This window comes from Rhinatrema bivittatum, chromosome 14 (assembly GCF_901001135.1).
Source record: "Rhinatrema bivittatum chromosome 14, aRhiBiv1.1, whole genome shotgun sequence".
NCBI lineage: Eukaryota > Metazoa > Chordata > Amphibia > Gymnophiona > Rhinatrematidae > Rhinatrema > Rhinatrema bivittatum.
Window position 1 is genome coordinate 32032107 of NC_042628.1, and position 14867 is coordinate 32046973.

The 14867-nt window shown below is 43.6% G+C and overlaps 1 protein-coding gene across 5 annotated transcripts in view; it reads right to left on the bottom strand.

The window, feature by feature from the left end:
- The window catches only part of ALG1 (ALG1 chitobiosyldiphosphodolichol beta-mannosyltransferase), a 488005-nt gene that overhangs the window by 21811 nt on the left and 451327 nt on the right, over nt 1-14867 (bottom strand). For all 5 annotated transcript variants that reach the window (XM_029577321.1, XM_029577319.1, XM_029577317.1 and 2 more), the window contains 5 exons: nt 14597-14718; nt 12925-12963; nt 10717-10776; nt 9153-9263; nt 977-1091 (listed from right to left, as the gene is read on the bottom strand). In XM_029577321.1, coding sequence (XP_029433181.1) covers nt 977-1091; nt 9153-9263; nt 10717-10776; nt 12925-12963; nt 14597-14718 — 447 coding nt within the window. The remainder of the gene's footprint in view (nt 1-976; nt 1092-9152; nt 9264-10716; nt 10777-12924; nt 12964-14596; nt 14719-14867) is intronic.

Consider the following 14867-nt stretch of genomic DNA (forward strand, 5'->3'; position numbering starts at 1 on the left):
TATTTATTTTGAAGAGAGCTGCATAATGTTCTCAGCCATACTGTGTACAAGAACCACAGAGCCTCCCAGAAACACTTAGAGGTCAATCTTCAGGCCATTTAGTGGACAAGTTATCTGGCTAAAGTTATTCAGCTAACTTTTCCTGTATATTCAGCGGGATAAACATCCCACTTAAGTTATCCGGCTACATATGGCAGGATAACTTTAAAACCTAACTGGCTATATATTTGAATAAGTAGCGCTGTCAATGTCAAAAAAAAAAATCAAAGGGCCCACAGCCCAAAAGTGAGTCTTCCCCACCTTATATATAAATGGCCTTCTTGGGCCCAGTGCCCCTCAGCACCAAAACATAACCAATCCCTCTACCCAACACCCCACCAACCTTTCCCCGGTTTGAATAAAAATGCCACAAATCGGTACCACCCTCTCCCCCCCCCCCCCCCACCAACACTTTTATACCTCCACCCTATGCAGACGAACAAGCTCACCTCCCCGATAGCCAAAACCCATCCCTTCCAGAAGCAAAGGTCTTCACTCACTCCCTCCCTCTCAGCAACTCCAGTGCTGCTTCTGATAGGCAGCGCTGGAAGAGTAAATTAGAAGGCCGGATAACTTTAAGCCATTTCTGAAGTAAGCCTAGAGTTATCCAGCTAACCTAGTCAGATATACTCAATATTTGGCTAAATTAGCTGGATATCTCAATCCCTCCCCAGAATGCTCCCGGAAACCCCTTTTTTTTATCCAGTTAAATTATAGCCAGATAAGTAGTTTTCTGGCTATAAGTTAGCCGGCTAAGTGGCCGAAATTGCCAAATTATTCACTTAGACTGATAACTTTTCAGTTATCCATCTAAATGACTTTTGAATATGGACCTCTGTGTCCATTCAAGCCTCATATTTTAGCACAAGAAGTGTTTTATCCCCTACAAACTTATGTTTTAATATATTAGCCAGCAGGTGATGCTGCCAACTCTTACCAATTAAAATAAACAGCACATACAGGTAAAGAGCAGCCAAACATATCAACCACCTTCATAGGCAGATCCAATCCACTGGATGATTTGTGGAGACAGATGCCTAGATCTGCTGATCCTACAAATTAAAAAGAAAAAGCAGCATAGTAATTTTTCTAAAACTTTTTTATTCAGTTCTGCAGTGTTTTGTTATAAAGGAAAATTAGTTCTTACCTGCTAATTTTTGTTCCTGTAGTACCACAGATCAGTCCAGACTCCTGGATTCTGCATCCCTGCCAGCAGATGGAGACAGAGAAAGTTTTAATGACACTGCTACATAATCACTCGTGCCACCTGCAGTTCCTCAGTATTGACCTGTACCCAAGCACAAAAAATTGTAAACACATCAAATTCAACACATTTACAAAAAACGTTTCCAACAAGTCTGTATTCCAAACCACGAAAATCTGCATTCCCTACCAATAAAGCTCAGCAGAGCAGACGACTCTCCACTTCCACAGATCGGGCAGGTTCTGGACTGATCTGTGGTACTATAGGAACACAAATTAGCAGGTAAGAACCAATTTTCCTTTCCCTGTACGTACCCAGATCAGTCCAGACTCCTGGGATGTACCAAAGCTTCCTTCTTAGGGTGAGACCTGGAGAGTCCCACTCAGAAAACACTCTCGCCAAAAGACCGGGACTCCGGGTCCCCCACATCCAAGCAATAATGCCCTATGAAAGTATGCAGCGACTTCCAAGTCGCTGTTCTGCAAATTTCCTGCAGGGAAACCAGCTGAGCCTCTGCCCATGAGGCTGCTTGAGAGCGTGTAGAGTGGGCTCGCAAACCCTCAGGAACTGGAGGCTCCTCTGGAGCCTTAACATCCAAGCGATAATGCTTGGAGAAAGTATGTAAGCAGGACCATGCTGCTGCCTAGCAAATCTCGACCAGAGATAACATTCCACTAGTCCGCCTGCGCTCTTATTGGAATGTGCACTGACTTGCCTAAGCAATGGAACATCTGCATCCACACAGGCAGCCGTGATGACCTCTTTAACCTAAAGGGCTACTGTTGCTAGTGACATAAGAACATAAGAAAATGCCATACTGGGTCAGACCAAGGGTCCATCAAGCCCAGCATCCTGTTTCCAACAGTGGCCAATCCAGGCCACAAGAACCTGGCAAGTACCCAAAAACTAAGTCTATTCCATGTAACCATTGCTAATGGCAGTGGCTATTCTCTAAGTAAACTTAATAGCAGGTAATGGACTTCTCCTCCAAGAACTTATCCAATCCTTTTTTAAACACAGCTATACTAACTGCACGAACCACATTCTCTGGCAACAAATTCCAGAGTTTAATTGTGCGTTGAGTAAAAAAGAACTTTCTCCGATTAGTTTTAAATGTGCCCCATGCTAACTTCATGGAGTGCCCCCTAGTCTTTCTACTATCCGAAAGAGTAAATAACCGATTCGCATCAACCCGTTCTAGACCTCTCATGATTTTAAACACCTCTATCATATCCCCCCTCAGTCGTCTCTTCTCCAAGCTGACACTGGTTCTCCTTGTCTATATCCACCATGGAGAACAAACAGCCGATCAGTCTTCCTCAAAGAATGAGTAACCTTCAAGTACCATTTCAGATGCCGCTTCACATCTAAGGCATGTAACACTGAAAATCCTGCTCATCTTTCCCTGTCGAGAGTAGGCAGTGAAATAAATTGATTTAAATGGAACTCCTAAACCACCTTAGGTAAAACAGAAAGTATGGCCTGAGCTGCACCATCCCTAGAGTAGGGTTGCCAACTGGCTCCAGGTTTTCAGGATAGGTTAATCCAGTCCTGGTTTTACTTCCCTGCATGCAGGTACTTATAAGTCTTGCTTTTGTTAGGGAATGCAATAGGAAAATCAGAATAAATCCAGACATGCAATGGGGTAAAACCAGGACTGGATCAATCTGTCCTGAAAATCTGGAGCCAGTTGGCAGCCTTACCCCAGAGTTATTCATAGAAAAGGATAACGACAAGAAAGCCTGCAGCTCAGAAATATGTCTTGCCGAACAGATCGCCACCAGGAAAACTGTTTTCAAAGTAAGCAGACGCAAGGAGAGATCACGCAGCAATCGAAAGGTAGGGCCCATCAAAAAGCTCAATACCAGATTAAGGTCCCATAGAGGCACCAGTAGGCGCAAGGAAGGCCATAAACGCTTGGCTCACTTCAAGAACCTAGACACATTCAGATAGGAGGACAAGGACCTGCAATTAATCTGCCCTCCATAGCATACGAGAACTGCCACCTTTAAGGTGTTTAGGTCCAAGTCCTTAACCAATACCTCCTGCAAAAATTCCATAATTTGTGGAATCTTTACTCAGAGGATGAGAATCTTTCAACTCACACCAGTTCTCGAATACTCTCCAAACCCTAATATAAGCCAGAGATGAAGAAAACTTTCTAATGCAAAGCAATGTGGATATCACTGTCAGAGAATAACCACTTCTCAGCAAACAAGCCCACTCAAGGGCCAAACCGTAAGATAGAACCGATCCGGATTTTCATGCACAATTGGCCCCTGATGCAGAAGATCCTCCCCAATTGGCAGACTGCCCACTATGAGACGTTGGAAGTCGGCTTACCACGGTCTCACATTGACTCACAATCTTATGAATTACCCTGCTAATTATCGGCCAGGAAGGGCAAGCATAATACCCTGTTCCATGGCGGCTGCTGGATGACAGCATCGATTCCCAACATTCTCGGGTCCCTTTTGTGACTGCAGAACCGTGGTACCTTCGAGTTGAGTAGCTTGCCATTAAATTCAGATATGGCTGATCCAATTGAGAAACTATTAGCTGAAAGATGTCTGCCAGCTCCCAATCTCCTGGGTCTAAGGCCTGCCTGCTGAGAAAATTGGCCATCACATTCTCCTTCCCAGCAATGTGAGAGGCAGATAACGCCTGAAGGTGTTGTTCAGCCCGTGCCAGGAGAGCACCTATCTCCACTGACACCTGATAACTTCTGGTTCTGCCCTGATGATATATGGAGGCAACAGTCATGGCATTCTGACATTACTCTCACAGTTTGAACTGCAAACCACTCAGCAAACCGTAGACACATGAACTGCAGGCTTGCAAACAATTGATTGTCCACTGTTGTTCCTCGGTATTCCACTGACCTTGTGCCATCAATTCTTGACAGTGAGCCCCTCCAACCCAGGAGGCTTGTGTCTGTTGCAAGTATCAACCAGTCAGGTGTCTCCAGAGGCACTTCTTTCCTGAGGTGGTTCTTCTGCAATCAACACTGCAACTTCTCATTCACTTCTGTCAGCAGGTGGAGCCTTACTGCGATTGCGAATTCCACCATACACTGAAGTGGCAGTTTATGCACCCTCGTCCATGGTACTACCTCCAACGTGGATGCCATCGACCCCAAAGACCTGCAGATAAGTCCACACTGTTGGACAAATGGGCATCCTCAAGGACTGAACTTTAGTCACCAACTTCTGGATGCGTTACTCTGGCAGGGATACTTTGCCCTGCTCCATATCAAATCGTACTCTGAGGTATTCCATGGTCTGTGTCGGCTGTAAACTGCTTTTGGCTAAGTTCACCTCCCAGCCTAGCTCCTGAAAGAGGCATATCACTTTGTGAGATGCCAATTGACTTTCTTCTGCACTCTTGGCTCAAAATCAACCCGTCATCCAGATATGGAAGGACTAGAATGCCTCCTTGTGCAGAGACGCCGCTTCTACCACCATGACCTTGGAGAAAGTTCTGGGTGCCGTAGCCAGACCGAATGGTAAGGCTTGAAACCGAATGGTGCCCTAGAATGGCAAGACGAAGAAACCATCAATGCTCCTGTTGAATGGGGATATGTAGATAGGCTTCCGTCAGATTGAGATATGTGAGGTCCTCTCCTTTCTGTACTGCCATAATTACAAAGTGTAAGGTTTCCATTCTGAAGTGAGTCATGCGCAAATGCCAGTTGACTCCCTTCAGATCCAGTATTGGCCAGAAGAAACCCTTTTCCTTTTTGGGAATGACAAAATAAATAGTATATCGCCCCATATTTTCTTGCGATCTGAGTACTGGAATTACGGCCCTGAAGTCTATCAGCCTTCTCAACATTTATTTATTTATTTAATTTCTTTTCCTATACCGATGCTCAAGACTAGGTCTTATCGTACCGGTTTACAATGTAACTGAGGGGAAACCAATTAACATCAAGGTAGAAAGTAAAGTTACATTAAACAGGGAGCATAAAACCTGGGCAATGGAAGACAGTACAGAGTTTAAACTAAGAAACAATTAGAGAGAGATAAATATATAAATCAACAAAAACTGTAAGATACAAAAACATAGGTTTATCCTAGGCAGTTATTAGCCTGGTATGTCCAGAGGGAGAAGGAAAGGGTGAGGTTGGGTGGGGGGAAGGGATTGGGGAGGGGTGGGGGAGTGAGAGTCAGTGATGGTTGAGGAGATCCTTCAGCGGTAGGCTTCTGCGAAAAGCCAGGTTTTCAATTTCTTTCTGAAAGTTGAATGGCATTGTTCTTGGCGTAAGTCTTGTGGAAGTGAATTCCAATGTAGTGGACCTGCTGATGAAAGAGCTCGCTTGTGAATAGTGTTGTGGACCGATGATTTGTTGGGGGGGGCCTTGAGCGAACCTTTGTAGGCAGTTCTGATCGGTCTTGCGGAAGTATGTAATTCAAGTGGGAAGGTGAGTTGGAGAGTGGATTGCTGGTAGACTGATTTGTGGATGATGGTGAGAGCCTTGAAAAGTATTCTATATTGGATGGGCAGCCAGTGTAGAATTTTTAGTATTGGTGTGATATGGTCCTTGCGACGAGTGTTTGTAAGGATCCTAGCCGCTGCGTTTTGCAGCATCTGAAGAGGTTTGGTGGACGAAGCGGGCAGACCAAGTAATAGAGCATTACAATAGTCGATCTTTGAAAACAGTATGGCTTGAAGCACCGAGCGGAAATCCTTGAAGTGCAAGAGCGGTCTAAGTTGCTTCAGGACCTGTAGCTTGAAGAAGCATTCTTTGGTTGTGGCGTTAATGAATTTTTTGAAATTCATTCTGGAGTCAAGGGTGGCCCCAAGATCTCTGACCTGGTTTGCTAATGGGATGCTAGCATTATTTGCGAGGGGGTTGTTGTCACAAGGGGAGATAACCAGTAGTTCCGTTTTGGAAGTATTTAGGACCAAATTGAGACTCGAGAGCAGAAGGTTGATGGCGTGTAAGCAGTTGTTCCAGAAATTTAGAGTAGAGATGGGGTCTGAGATGGGGATTATGATTTGTACATCGTCCGCGTATATAAAGTGGGTGAGATTGAGACTATTGAGTAGCTGGCATAAAGGGAGTAGATATATATTGAACAGGGTAGGGGAAAGAGACGAACCCTGAGGTACACCTTGGTTTGATGGAATGGAGTGAGATTCTTTGTCATTTATTTTGACTTTGTAGTGTCTGTTGTTCAGAAAGGATGTGAACCAGAGCAGTGCAGAGCCGGATATGCCTATTTCCATTAAGCGGTTACATATCCTCCACTGCAACTCTCTTCATTAGCGAGTTGAATGGGGAGGCCATAAAGACATCCAGAAGAAATTCTAGAGTTCAGCTATCTTTTATTACATCCAGGACCCACTGGTCCGACGTGGTTTAGGCTTACCTGTGATAAAAATGAGATAGATTTCTGCTTATCTCCAGAACCGGTAAATGGGCCTCTGCACCTTCATTATGAAGGCCAGGATGCTCTGGTCCCGGAGTATGCATCCTTATTTGGCTTCTAAGGCTGAAAGGACTGGGATCTTGCAAAGGGACGCAACTTCTGATTTGCTGCACCTTTGTAAGGGTGAAAAAGACAAAAGCACCTGAAGCAGCCTTTTGCCACAAAAGAACGCAGTGCTGTTTTTTGTCCCCCGGCAATCATAGAATCTTGGATTCACCCCATCGATTTGCCATCTTTTCCAACTCACTCCCAAACAAGAGAGAACTCTTAAAGGGCAACCTTGTCAAACTTGACTTAGAAATCATATCCAACGACCAGGTCTGCAGCCACAGCAAGCATCTTGCTGCTATCATGGAAGCTACATCTCTAGCAGCCGTACGCACTAAGTCACAGTCCGCATTCGCTAAAAATTTGGCTCCTGGTTCCATCACTGTCCTGCTATTTGCTCCCACTCCTTGAGTCTCCTGAGAGAGACGCAAACCTGCTTGTGACACCAAGCAACAGCAAGTAGCTATTTGCAAATTCATTGCCATTGTTCAAATGCCTGCTTGAGGATGGCCTAAATTCTTCTATCCTGGGTGTTCCTTCAGTGCTACTCTCCCTTCGACCGGGATAATGGTTCACCTGGTGACAGAACACACCAAGGCGTCAACCTTCATGAATTGCAACTGCTCCCTTGTCTTAGGATCTAAGGAATACAGGCCCGTGAAGGAACGCCCACCTTTAAAACTCATTTCCGGAGCTTTCCACTCAAGATCAATTAACTCTTGCACTGGTTCCAAGAATGGAAAAAAACAGGATGCTTTACACAAGTTAACCAAGATGGGATCTTTCTTCCCATCTACGCCAAGTGTTTTCAGGGTCTGAGTCAACAGACCTGGCAAGTCACTTGTGAAAGATGCGTAGAACCTATAAGGCTCCAAATCAGAAGGAATTTCCCCTCTTCCAGAGGTGTGGAATCTGCATCACCACCAGAATCATCTGAGAGGTCACGATCCTCATCCTCTACCTCATCAGGGAGAGCCCCTTTATAGCGCTTGCCTGACTTGGACACCAAGCAGGAAAACCTCTTTCAGAAAGGCTTGTAACCTTTGGGAAAAACTCCACCCAGGAGAAGGATGAATCCATACCAGGACCCATAGACCAAACATTGCACTCTCCAAATCCTCCCCCTGGGATGTGCCAACCATCAGGAGCAAGGGAGGAGGGAAACTGTCCATCGCATCGTGTCCTGTGCTCTTCACCATAGAGTCCTCCATCAGTTGGGGAATGCCCCAACAGCAGCAAAATCCTTGGGAGGCAAATCACCGTGATCCTGCAGACAGCGCTGGCATAGGCAAAGTGAGAGCAATGGCTGGATTGCCCTTATATGGCAAGCCACACATACAGAAAGGCGTTCAGAATTCTTAGCTCCCGGCGCTATTGTCAGTTGTCTCCTGCATGCAGACGTACCCATGCAAATACACATTCAAATCTAGGACACTGGCTTGTGCACATATACACACATGTACATGCGTGCCAACTAAGCCTCAGCCACATTGCACATACTCCTGTATGGGGGGGGGGGGGGGGGGGGAAGACACCCGCCACGGCCTAAGTGCGCCTCACTGCGACTTAATTACCTGCCACATGGCTAACTTATGATGTAGGACCTAAGCAGAATGCTACTCTACCTGCTGACCTGCGCTACCTCCACGCTCCAACAACTCCCCAGAGGTGTTTGTGTGGGGGGATTTCTTAGTCCAGAGGAAGAGAAACAACCCGGTAAGGAAAAGGGGCCTATTACTCCCCCCCCCCCCCAATTCTCTGTTTTACCTGAGCTCAGCCCTTCCCTGGCTGAAGGGACCAGTCAGGTGTCTCCTCAGGAGCACATTTTTTCAAAACACGGGCAATCCCCACTAGGGAGATGCATTTCCACAATCTGCTGGAGATGGAGAATACTGGCAGACTGATGTTGGGACATGGCTATATGTCTGTGACATCAGCAAGTCAGTTTACTCTATCTCCATCTGCTGGTAGAAATGCATAACCCACTAGTGTAGCTTGGCCTGCCTGAGGGCAGAGGAACATTATATTGTTAAATAAAACACACAAATGAAAATAGGATGTTATGCTTGTGCTCTTGTACCTCCTTTCTATGCTTTGCTGTTAGGGAAAAATGGGAGCAAAGGGGATTTTATACAATTAAGCAAATATTTATGATAAAAAATTAAGTTTGTCCTGTGTTATATAAACTGTACAGATTTAGTTATGTTACTGTTTATTCTATGTCACTTTTCGTTAAATTATCTATCTAGCATCCTACAAGAGCATATCAAGGTTACAGAGAAGTGAAGTAATCTGGACAATACACAGCCAAGGTTAACACTGGATTGACAGCATGAATTGTGAGACAGGGAACATCTGGATGCATGAACTATACATTAGCCAGGTCAGAATGTATGCTGATAGCTACTCCCTCCTGTGAGTCTTACCAAGAAGAAGAGGGTAATCTTCTGCTTCTAACCAAGGTGTACAGATCTGGATGTGCTTAAACTGCAACTTTTCTATTAGGTGGCTGTAATACTCCTTTAGAGGACCCTTGCCTTTGAAAGGAGGAAAAAAAAAGAAAAGCATGTGCTTGATTGCCGTTATATTTTACAAATATGTCAGATTGACTGCGCAAAGTATAACAGCATTCTAAATGAGTACTGCAGCATGATGCGATACCAACCAGCAGACAGTATGGTAAAAATGCACGCTACATCCACAGTTGTATAGCACTATCCACAGATAAAACTCTACTTTCCCGTTAAAGGTGATTTTTCACTCTATCTGCAGGGCTTTTTCCAGGTGCCGTAGTCCTAGCTGCCCTGGAGCCTCCTGAGCAACTCTTACCATCCAAACAAGTCTTAATGCGGGGGTGGGGGGGAATTTTTTTTTTTTTTTTTTTTTTTAAACTTGATGGCTAGCTTGCAGGCCACGGGTACACTGCAAGCAAGTTTTCAGAGGAAAACTTCCTGCAGAGCGTCTTTCAAAATGTCAGCACCCAAGGACTCTGCATCTAATCAGCACCGTAAACCACATGCAGGGATTTCAGCTCTGCACCCTCTCGCTCCTTCTGTGCACCAGGTACTTTTTACCACAGAAGGGGGGAGGAGAGGAGAGAACTTTTCAGCCCCCAATTTTATCTACCTGACTGCTTATTTACCTGGTTAAATTTGTTTCAGAATTGGCCTCTCCATTATCTGTGTTTGCAAAGTGCTATAGGATCCTTTTGCATGAACTGTACTATACGGACTGCACTGTACTTGAAAGCAGCCTCCAATCAGCAGCAGAAGCTGCTGTGAAAGGGTCACTGCACTAAAGCCCCAGCAGGGGTTAAGGGGCATGCTTACTCTTTAGCCAGTATTAACCTCTAATCCATCAAAGTTATTCGGGTGAACATGCCTTCATGTCGGAATGTAGAGATGTGAATCAGAACTGATATCGGATCCGATTCTGGTTCCGATTCACATCTCTAGATCAATGCGTTAACATGACGCTAACGGGCAGATCAGGGATGGAGACTGCAATTTTAGGACCCATTTGTTAGGTACTTAAAAGAACCCTCTTTAGCATTCAGACTCACCCAAAAATCACAACATTTGCACTTTCTGCCTACAGTATGGTAGCAAGCCTAACACCAAGGGAAAAAAAAAAAACAACTCACAACTTTGGGGCCCTTTCATCGTCAGCCCAGAAATGGATGAATTCCACAGCATAGCTGCTGGGAACAGTACAATGCCAAAAAATGCCAGGTTTGGGCTGTACGCCAAGAAACTTACAACGTGGCCTGACAAATCACCTTGTCAAAAAGCTTCAAACTCGTGTATCCTTAAAAGAATGTTGTACAGCATATTACAGATTTCATGCAAGCTGTGTCTGTGTTAAAATGGCAGGATCTAGTTCCTGTTGAAATCAGGCCAAGCATGCGAAAGAGAAACAAACTTTGCTACTCTTTGTAAAGCACAGAAAAATAACTTCATGGGAAAGCCTGACAGACAAAAAAAAAGTTACCTGTTATCGCACACACTAAAGAGGGAAGTTTTGCTCCATCATTGATGAACTGTTCGAAATCTGCAAATCAGGAAAAAAAAAAAAAAAAGCTACACACATTAATAATCATGGAATCGTCCAAATCGTTCTCAAACTTTGAGATGGCCTGTGCAAACGAAACTCAAACCACTATGCTAACGCAATTTTCTAAACTGTCAGCAAAAGTGGAAGGCAGGCAGAGGGTCTGTTACACCTTTTCCTGACAAACGGAAACAACCACAGACTCACACACACAAATACGAGCACATCGCTGATTAAGAGAGACATTAACACACAATAAAAGTTAGTAAGCACCGCTACATTATCTTGCCTAGGTGTAGTATATCAGAACCACCATGTTTATTATTTTAAAGAACATTTTATCTTCTTTTATTAGCCTGCACAATAGTGCAGCTGCACAGCTTAGATAATATCAAAGCATAGTGGTTCTCCAACTGGGGAACTCCTGGCAAGCCGGATTTTCGGGATCTCCACAATGAATGTACAGGAGGCAGTGCATGCAAACATATCTTATATTCATTGTAAATGCCTTGAAAACTAAATTGGCCAGGTGATCCTGTTAGGAAAGCATTGGGGCGACATGAACCTCAGCTTGGCATTAGTATCGAGCCATAATCAGTCAGGAAAAGGATTTGCAGCCTCTTTCCCTCTTCATGCCAGTATGCAGAGATACTTCTGGATGAGACAGAAAAAAAAAAAATCATGCCCACCAGCAAAATTGTTACTTCAAGGACCTTTGGCATGGAGCATAAAGATCTAGCAAGCACCTGGAAAAAGATACTCCCTCCAGCATACTAAAACTACATGGACTAACTCAAGGACAGTGTATTCTCCAACCAAGAGATGGCTCTCTTCCACACTCCTGCAGCAGCTCAGCTGAATGATGCATCAAAGGGTCTCTCCTGCTAATTGGAAAAAAATAAGAAAACTTACAGCCTAGCACAGACAGTGCAGCCTGTGCAATCGCTATAGCCCTTTGTGTGTGTGAAAAGCAATGCAGAATACAGCAGCAGTAATCTGAAAAGCTGTATTCCTGTTTCCTTCTGGCCAAAGTGGAGAACCAGCTGATTTTGAGTAAGAGATAAATTCTATTTATTTGGTAGTTAGGTATAGAAAGATGTTTGTGTGGAACTGGCTCACCACAGATTCTAATTTTGTACTTTTGTCTATATACCAGGGTCATAATAAATATTAGTGTGCCACTGGTTAGTCTCTCCTGACTATCTCCCATACACACTTCTTACTAGTCATGCTAGTGGCTGTAACAATCCCAGAGGAACAGGCTGAGAACCACTGATTATAGTCTATCTGCCACTTTGTAGTCAGAAGTCAAAACAGCTGTTCAATTCAAAAACATCTAGAATTCTACACATTAGTCGCAGTGGTGTGCAAGGTGGTCCCCCTTAGCCAGTCAGGTTTTCAGGATATCCCTAACGAATATGCATGACTTATGCTTGCATGCCCTGCATCCAATATAAGAAAATATCCACTACGCTAGTCCATCATGTGCAAGCATAGCTGCATGCTCTTTAAAAGAAAACAAACAAACAAAAACACACAACATATTGTGAACATAAATTACAGCCCCCCAGACTTACACATGCGAGACGGCACTCACGCGCAGATATAAAATTGTGCACACGGGCAGCAAGTTTTGTAATGTGCGCATCGACACACACATGTTATAAAATCGGTGTGTCCATGTGCAATGCGGACCTTTGAAATTTACCGTCCCTATGAATAAAGGCCCTAAATTTGCAATGTGTTTGGGGATGTACATCTTCTGAAAGGAATTCAGCCTGCATCGCCAGCTAAACAGAGCCTTGCAAGTTTATAATTATTTAATCTAGTCATTTATAAGTCACTTTTCTGTACTGATTTGTTCAACCAAGGCGGTGAGTGAACAACATATTTAAATGTGTTATATGTATATGGCTTAGAAACCACCTGCAAATAGCAATGCGCATTCTATTGAACAACTAAATAAATCAAAATAGAAATTAAGAGGAGAAAAACAGCAAAATCTGCTGAAATGCCCTGAATTGAAAGCTGCATAATTAAAGTGAAAACAATTTAAAGAGCAGTATCCTAGTTTGTAGAATAAACAAACAGTCATAAGGAGGTATGGTTTTATAGATATCCACAGGAAATGTGTTTGTTCCAATTTACCTTCTAAAGCTCTTAGTAATATTGAAAAGTCTTCATCCTCTGAAACAAAAGTAAACAAATAACAATCACTAATGCACACATTCAAAAGCCCCAATTACTTTTGTACAAGAATGAAAAATAAGCCTCTTCTTAGCCTCCCTACAACGAAATGTATACACAGATGGCAATTTTCAGGGCCCACGTAGGGTTAAAGTTTACGCGTACAGAATACACGCAGATTTTAGCTTGAATTTTCAGCGTGGTCTTATGCGTATAGTCGGCTTTGAAAATGAGTGGGCGCACGCAAACACCGGCGCAGCGCACTCATGCATGTTTACAGCGGTTTGTTAGCAGGCGTAACAGGTGTGCAAGTAGATGTATACACACACTTTCGAAAATCGTAAATTATTTTCCCCATTCCAATGCCTCTTCCTAGCGTATGTCCTTTTACGTGCACAACCCCCGGGGCAGTTTTCAAAAGTCCATTTACACGCAGAGAACCTCTTAAAAAAATAAATTAAATAAGATCAGGCCCATATAGAATAAAGGTCTTGTTCTGTAAATATGTAGGCCTCAGGCACAAAACAGAACACAACGCTTTAATGAACAGAAATCTAAATGCATATCCTGACAGTTTAATAAAAATGTAATGACATCTATTAAAATGTATCTAGCAGAATCATTCCAAGCACAGAGAGAACGTTTTCTGCTCCCCGCTCAGTGATATAAACATTACATTAAAGAAAAAATGTAAAGTTTTTTTTTTTTTCTTTTTCCACCCTTGCTTCATGTCTGCTCCAATTTTGCACTGTGACCAGCAGAAGCCACAATGGGACCTTTAGCAGACAGGAGCTGCTGACAGAAAAAGGGCTGTCCTGAAATCCTGGAACCCAAACGCGTCACCCTGTGCAATGAGCTGACCAAGAGAGGCAAACTCGCAGCGTTGCCTCCAGGATTCCAACATCCAACGTAAAGAACTTCTGAACTGGTTTCATTAAAAAAAAAAAAATGCATCTCTTGCAACAAAGTCAAAGCAAGGGTTTCCGCTTTCAGAAAAGGAGGCCTTAGTTTCCCTTCACATGGACTTTCCAAAGTATGTGAGGAGGAGGAGGAGGAAAGGACAATTATCTACACGGACATCACAATTAAACAGGCAACGTATAGATGGCACGCTGTGCGGTGGGGATTAAGCTAAAAGCACCAAGAAACAGTAACAACTTCAGCCAAATGCCCCTGAAGCAGCCGTGAGCGAAACATAGAGTGACATCAGGCTGGCGTTCCGTCTGTGTAAAGTAAAGCTTTTGTGGAAAAGCATAAACTAAAAAGAGGAGTATTGCTCTCTCTACTTTGATCTGCATACCTCAAAAATAAAAAAAAAAATATATATAGGATATGGAGGGGTGGCAAAGGACTATAATGATTGTAACTGACCCAAAGCATAACCACTAAAGTAAAGCACGGGCATTATGAATGGTTCTACCTCCATTTATAAGTGTCTTCTATATTGAGAATTGTAGAAAAATCGGCTTTAGTTGTTTACATAACATATTATATCCAGAAGGAATTGTTCAAATTGGACTTGTGCGTGCTATGTGGTTGTATTGCTAACTGTTACAGTTTCATTTTCTGACTCCATATTTTGGGTAATTACACAATTTGTAAAAACACAACATAACAGAAATCATCCCCAGACCTGTCCAGCTTGTGCTGCTGATCAATAGCGCTGCTCTTCCTTGGACACACGCCACACTTCCAGTTCTGCTGTCAGATTCTGTAAATGCTGACCTCTCAACCTCAGGACATATGGGCATCGTTCTAAGACAGACAGAGAACACAAAACCCCATCAGCTGCTCTGCCCATATGACCTTGACATCCAAGGCAAGCCAGAGGTACTTATGGTTGGGAGCCTGTGCAAGAGTTGGAAGCCTGGGCTTCATTTCTCTCTCTCTTTTTTTTTTTTTTT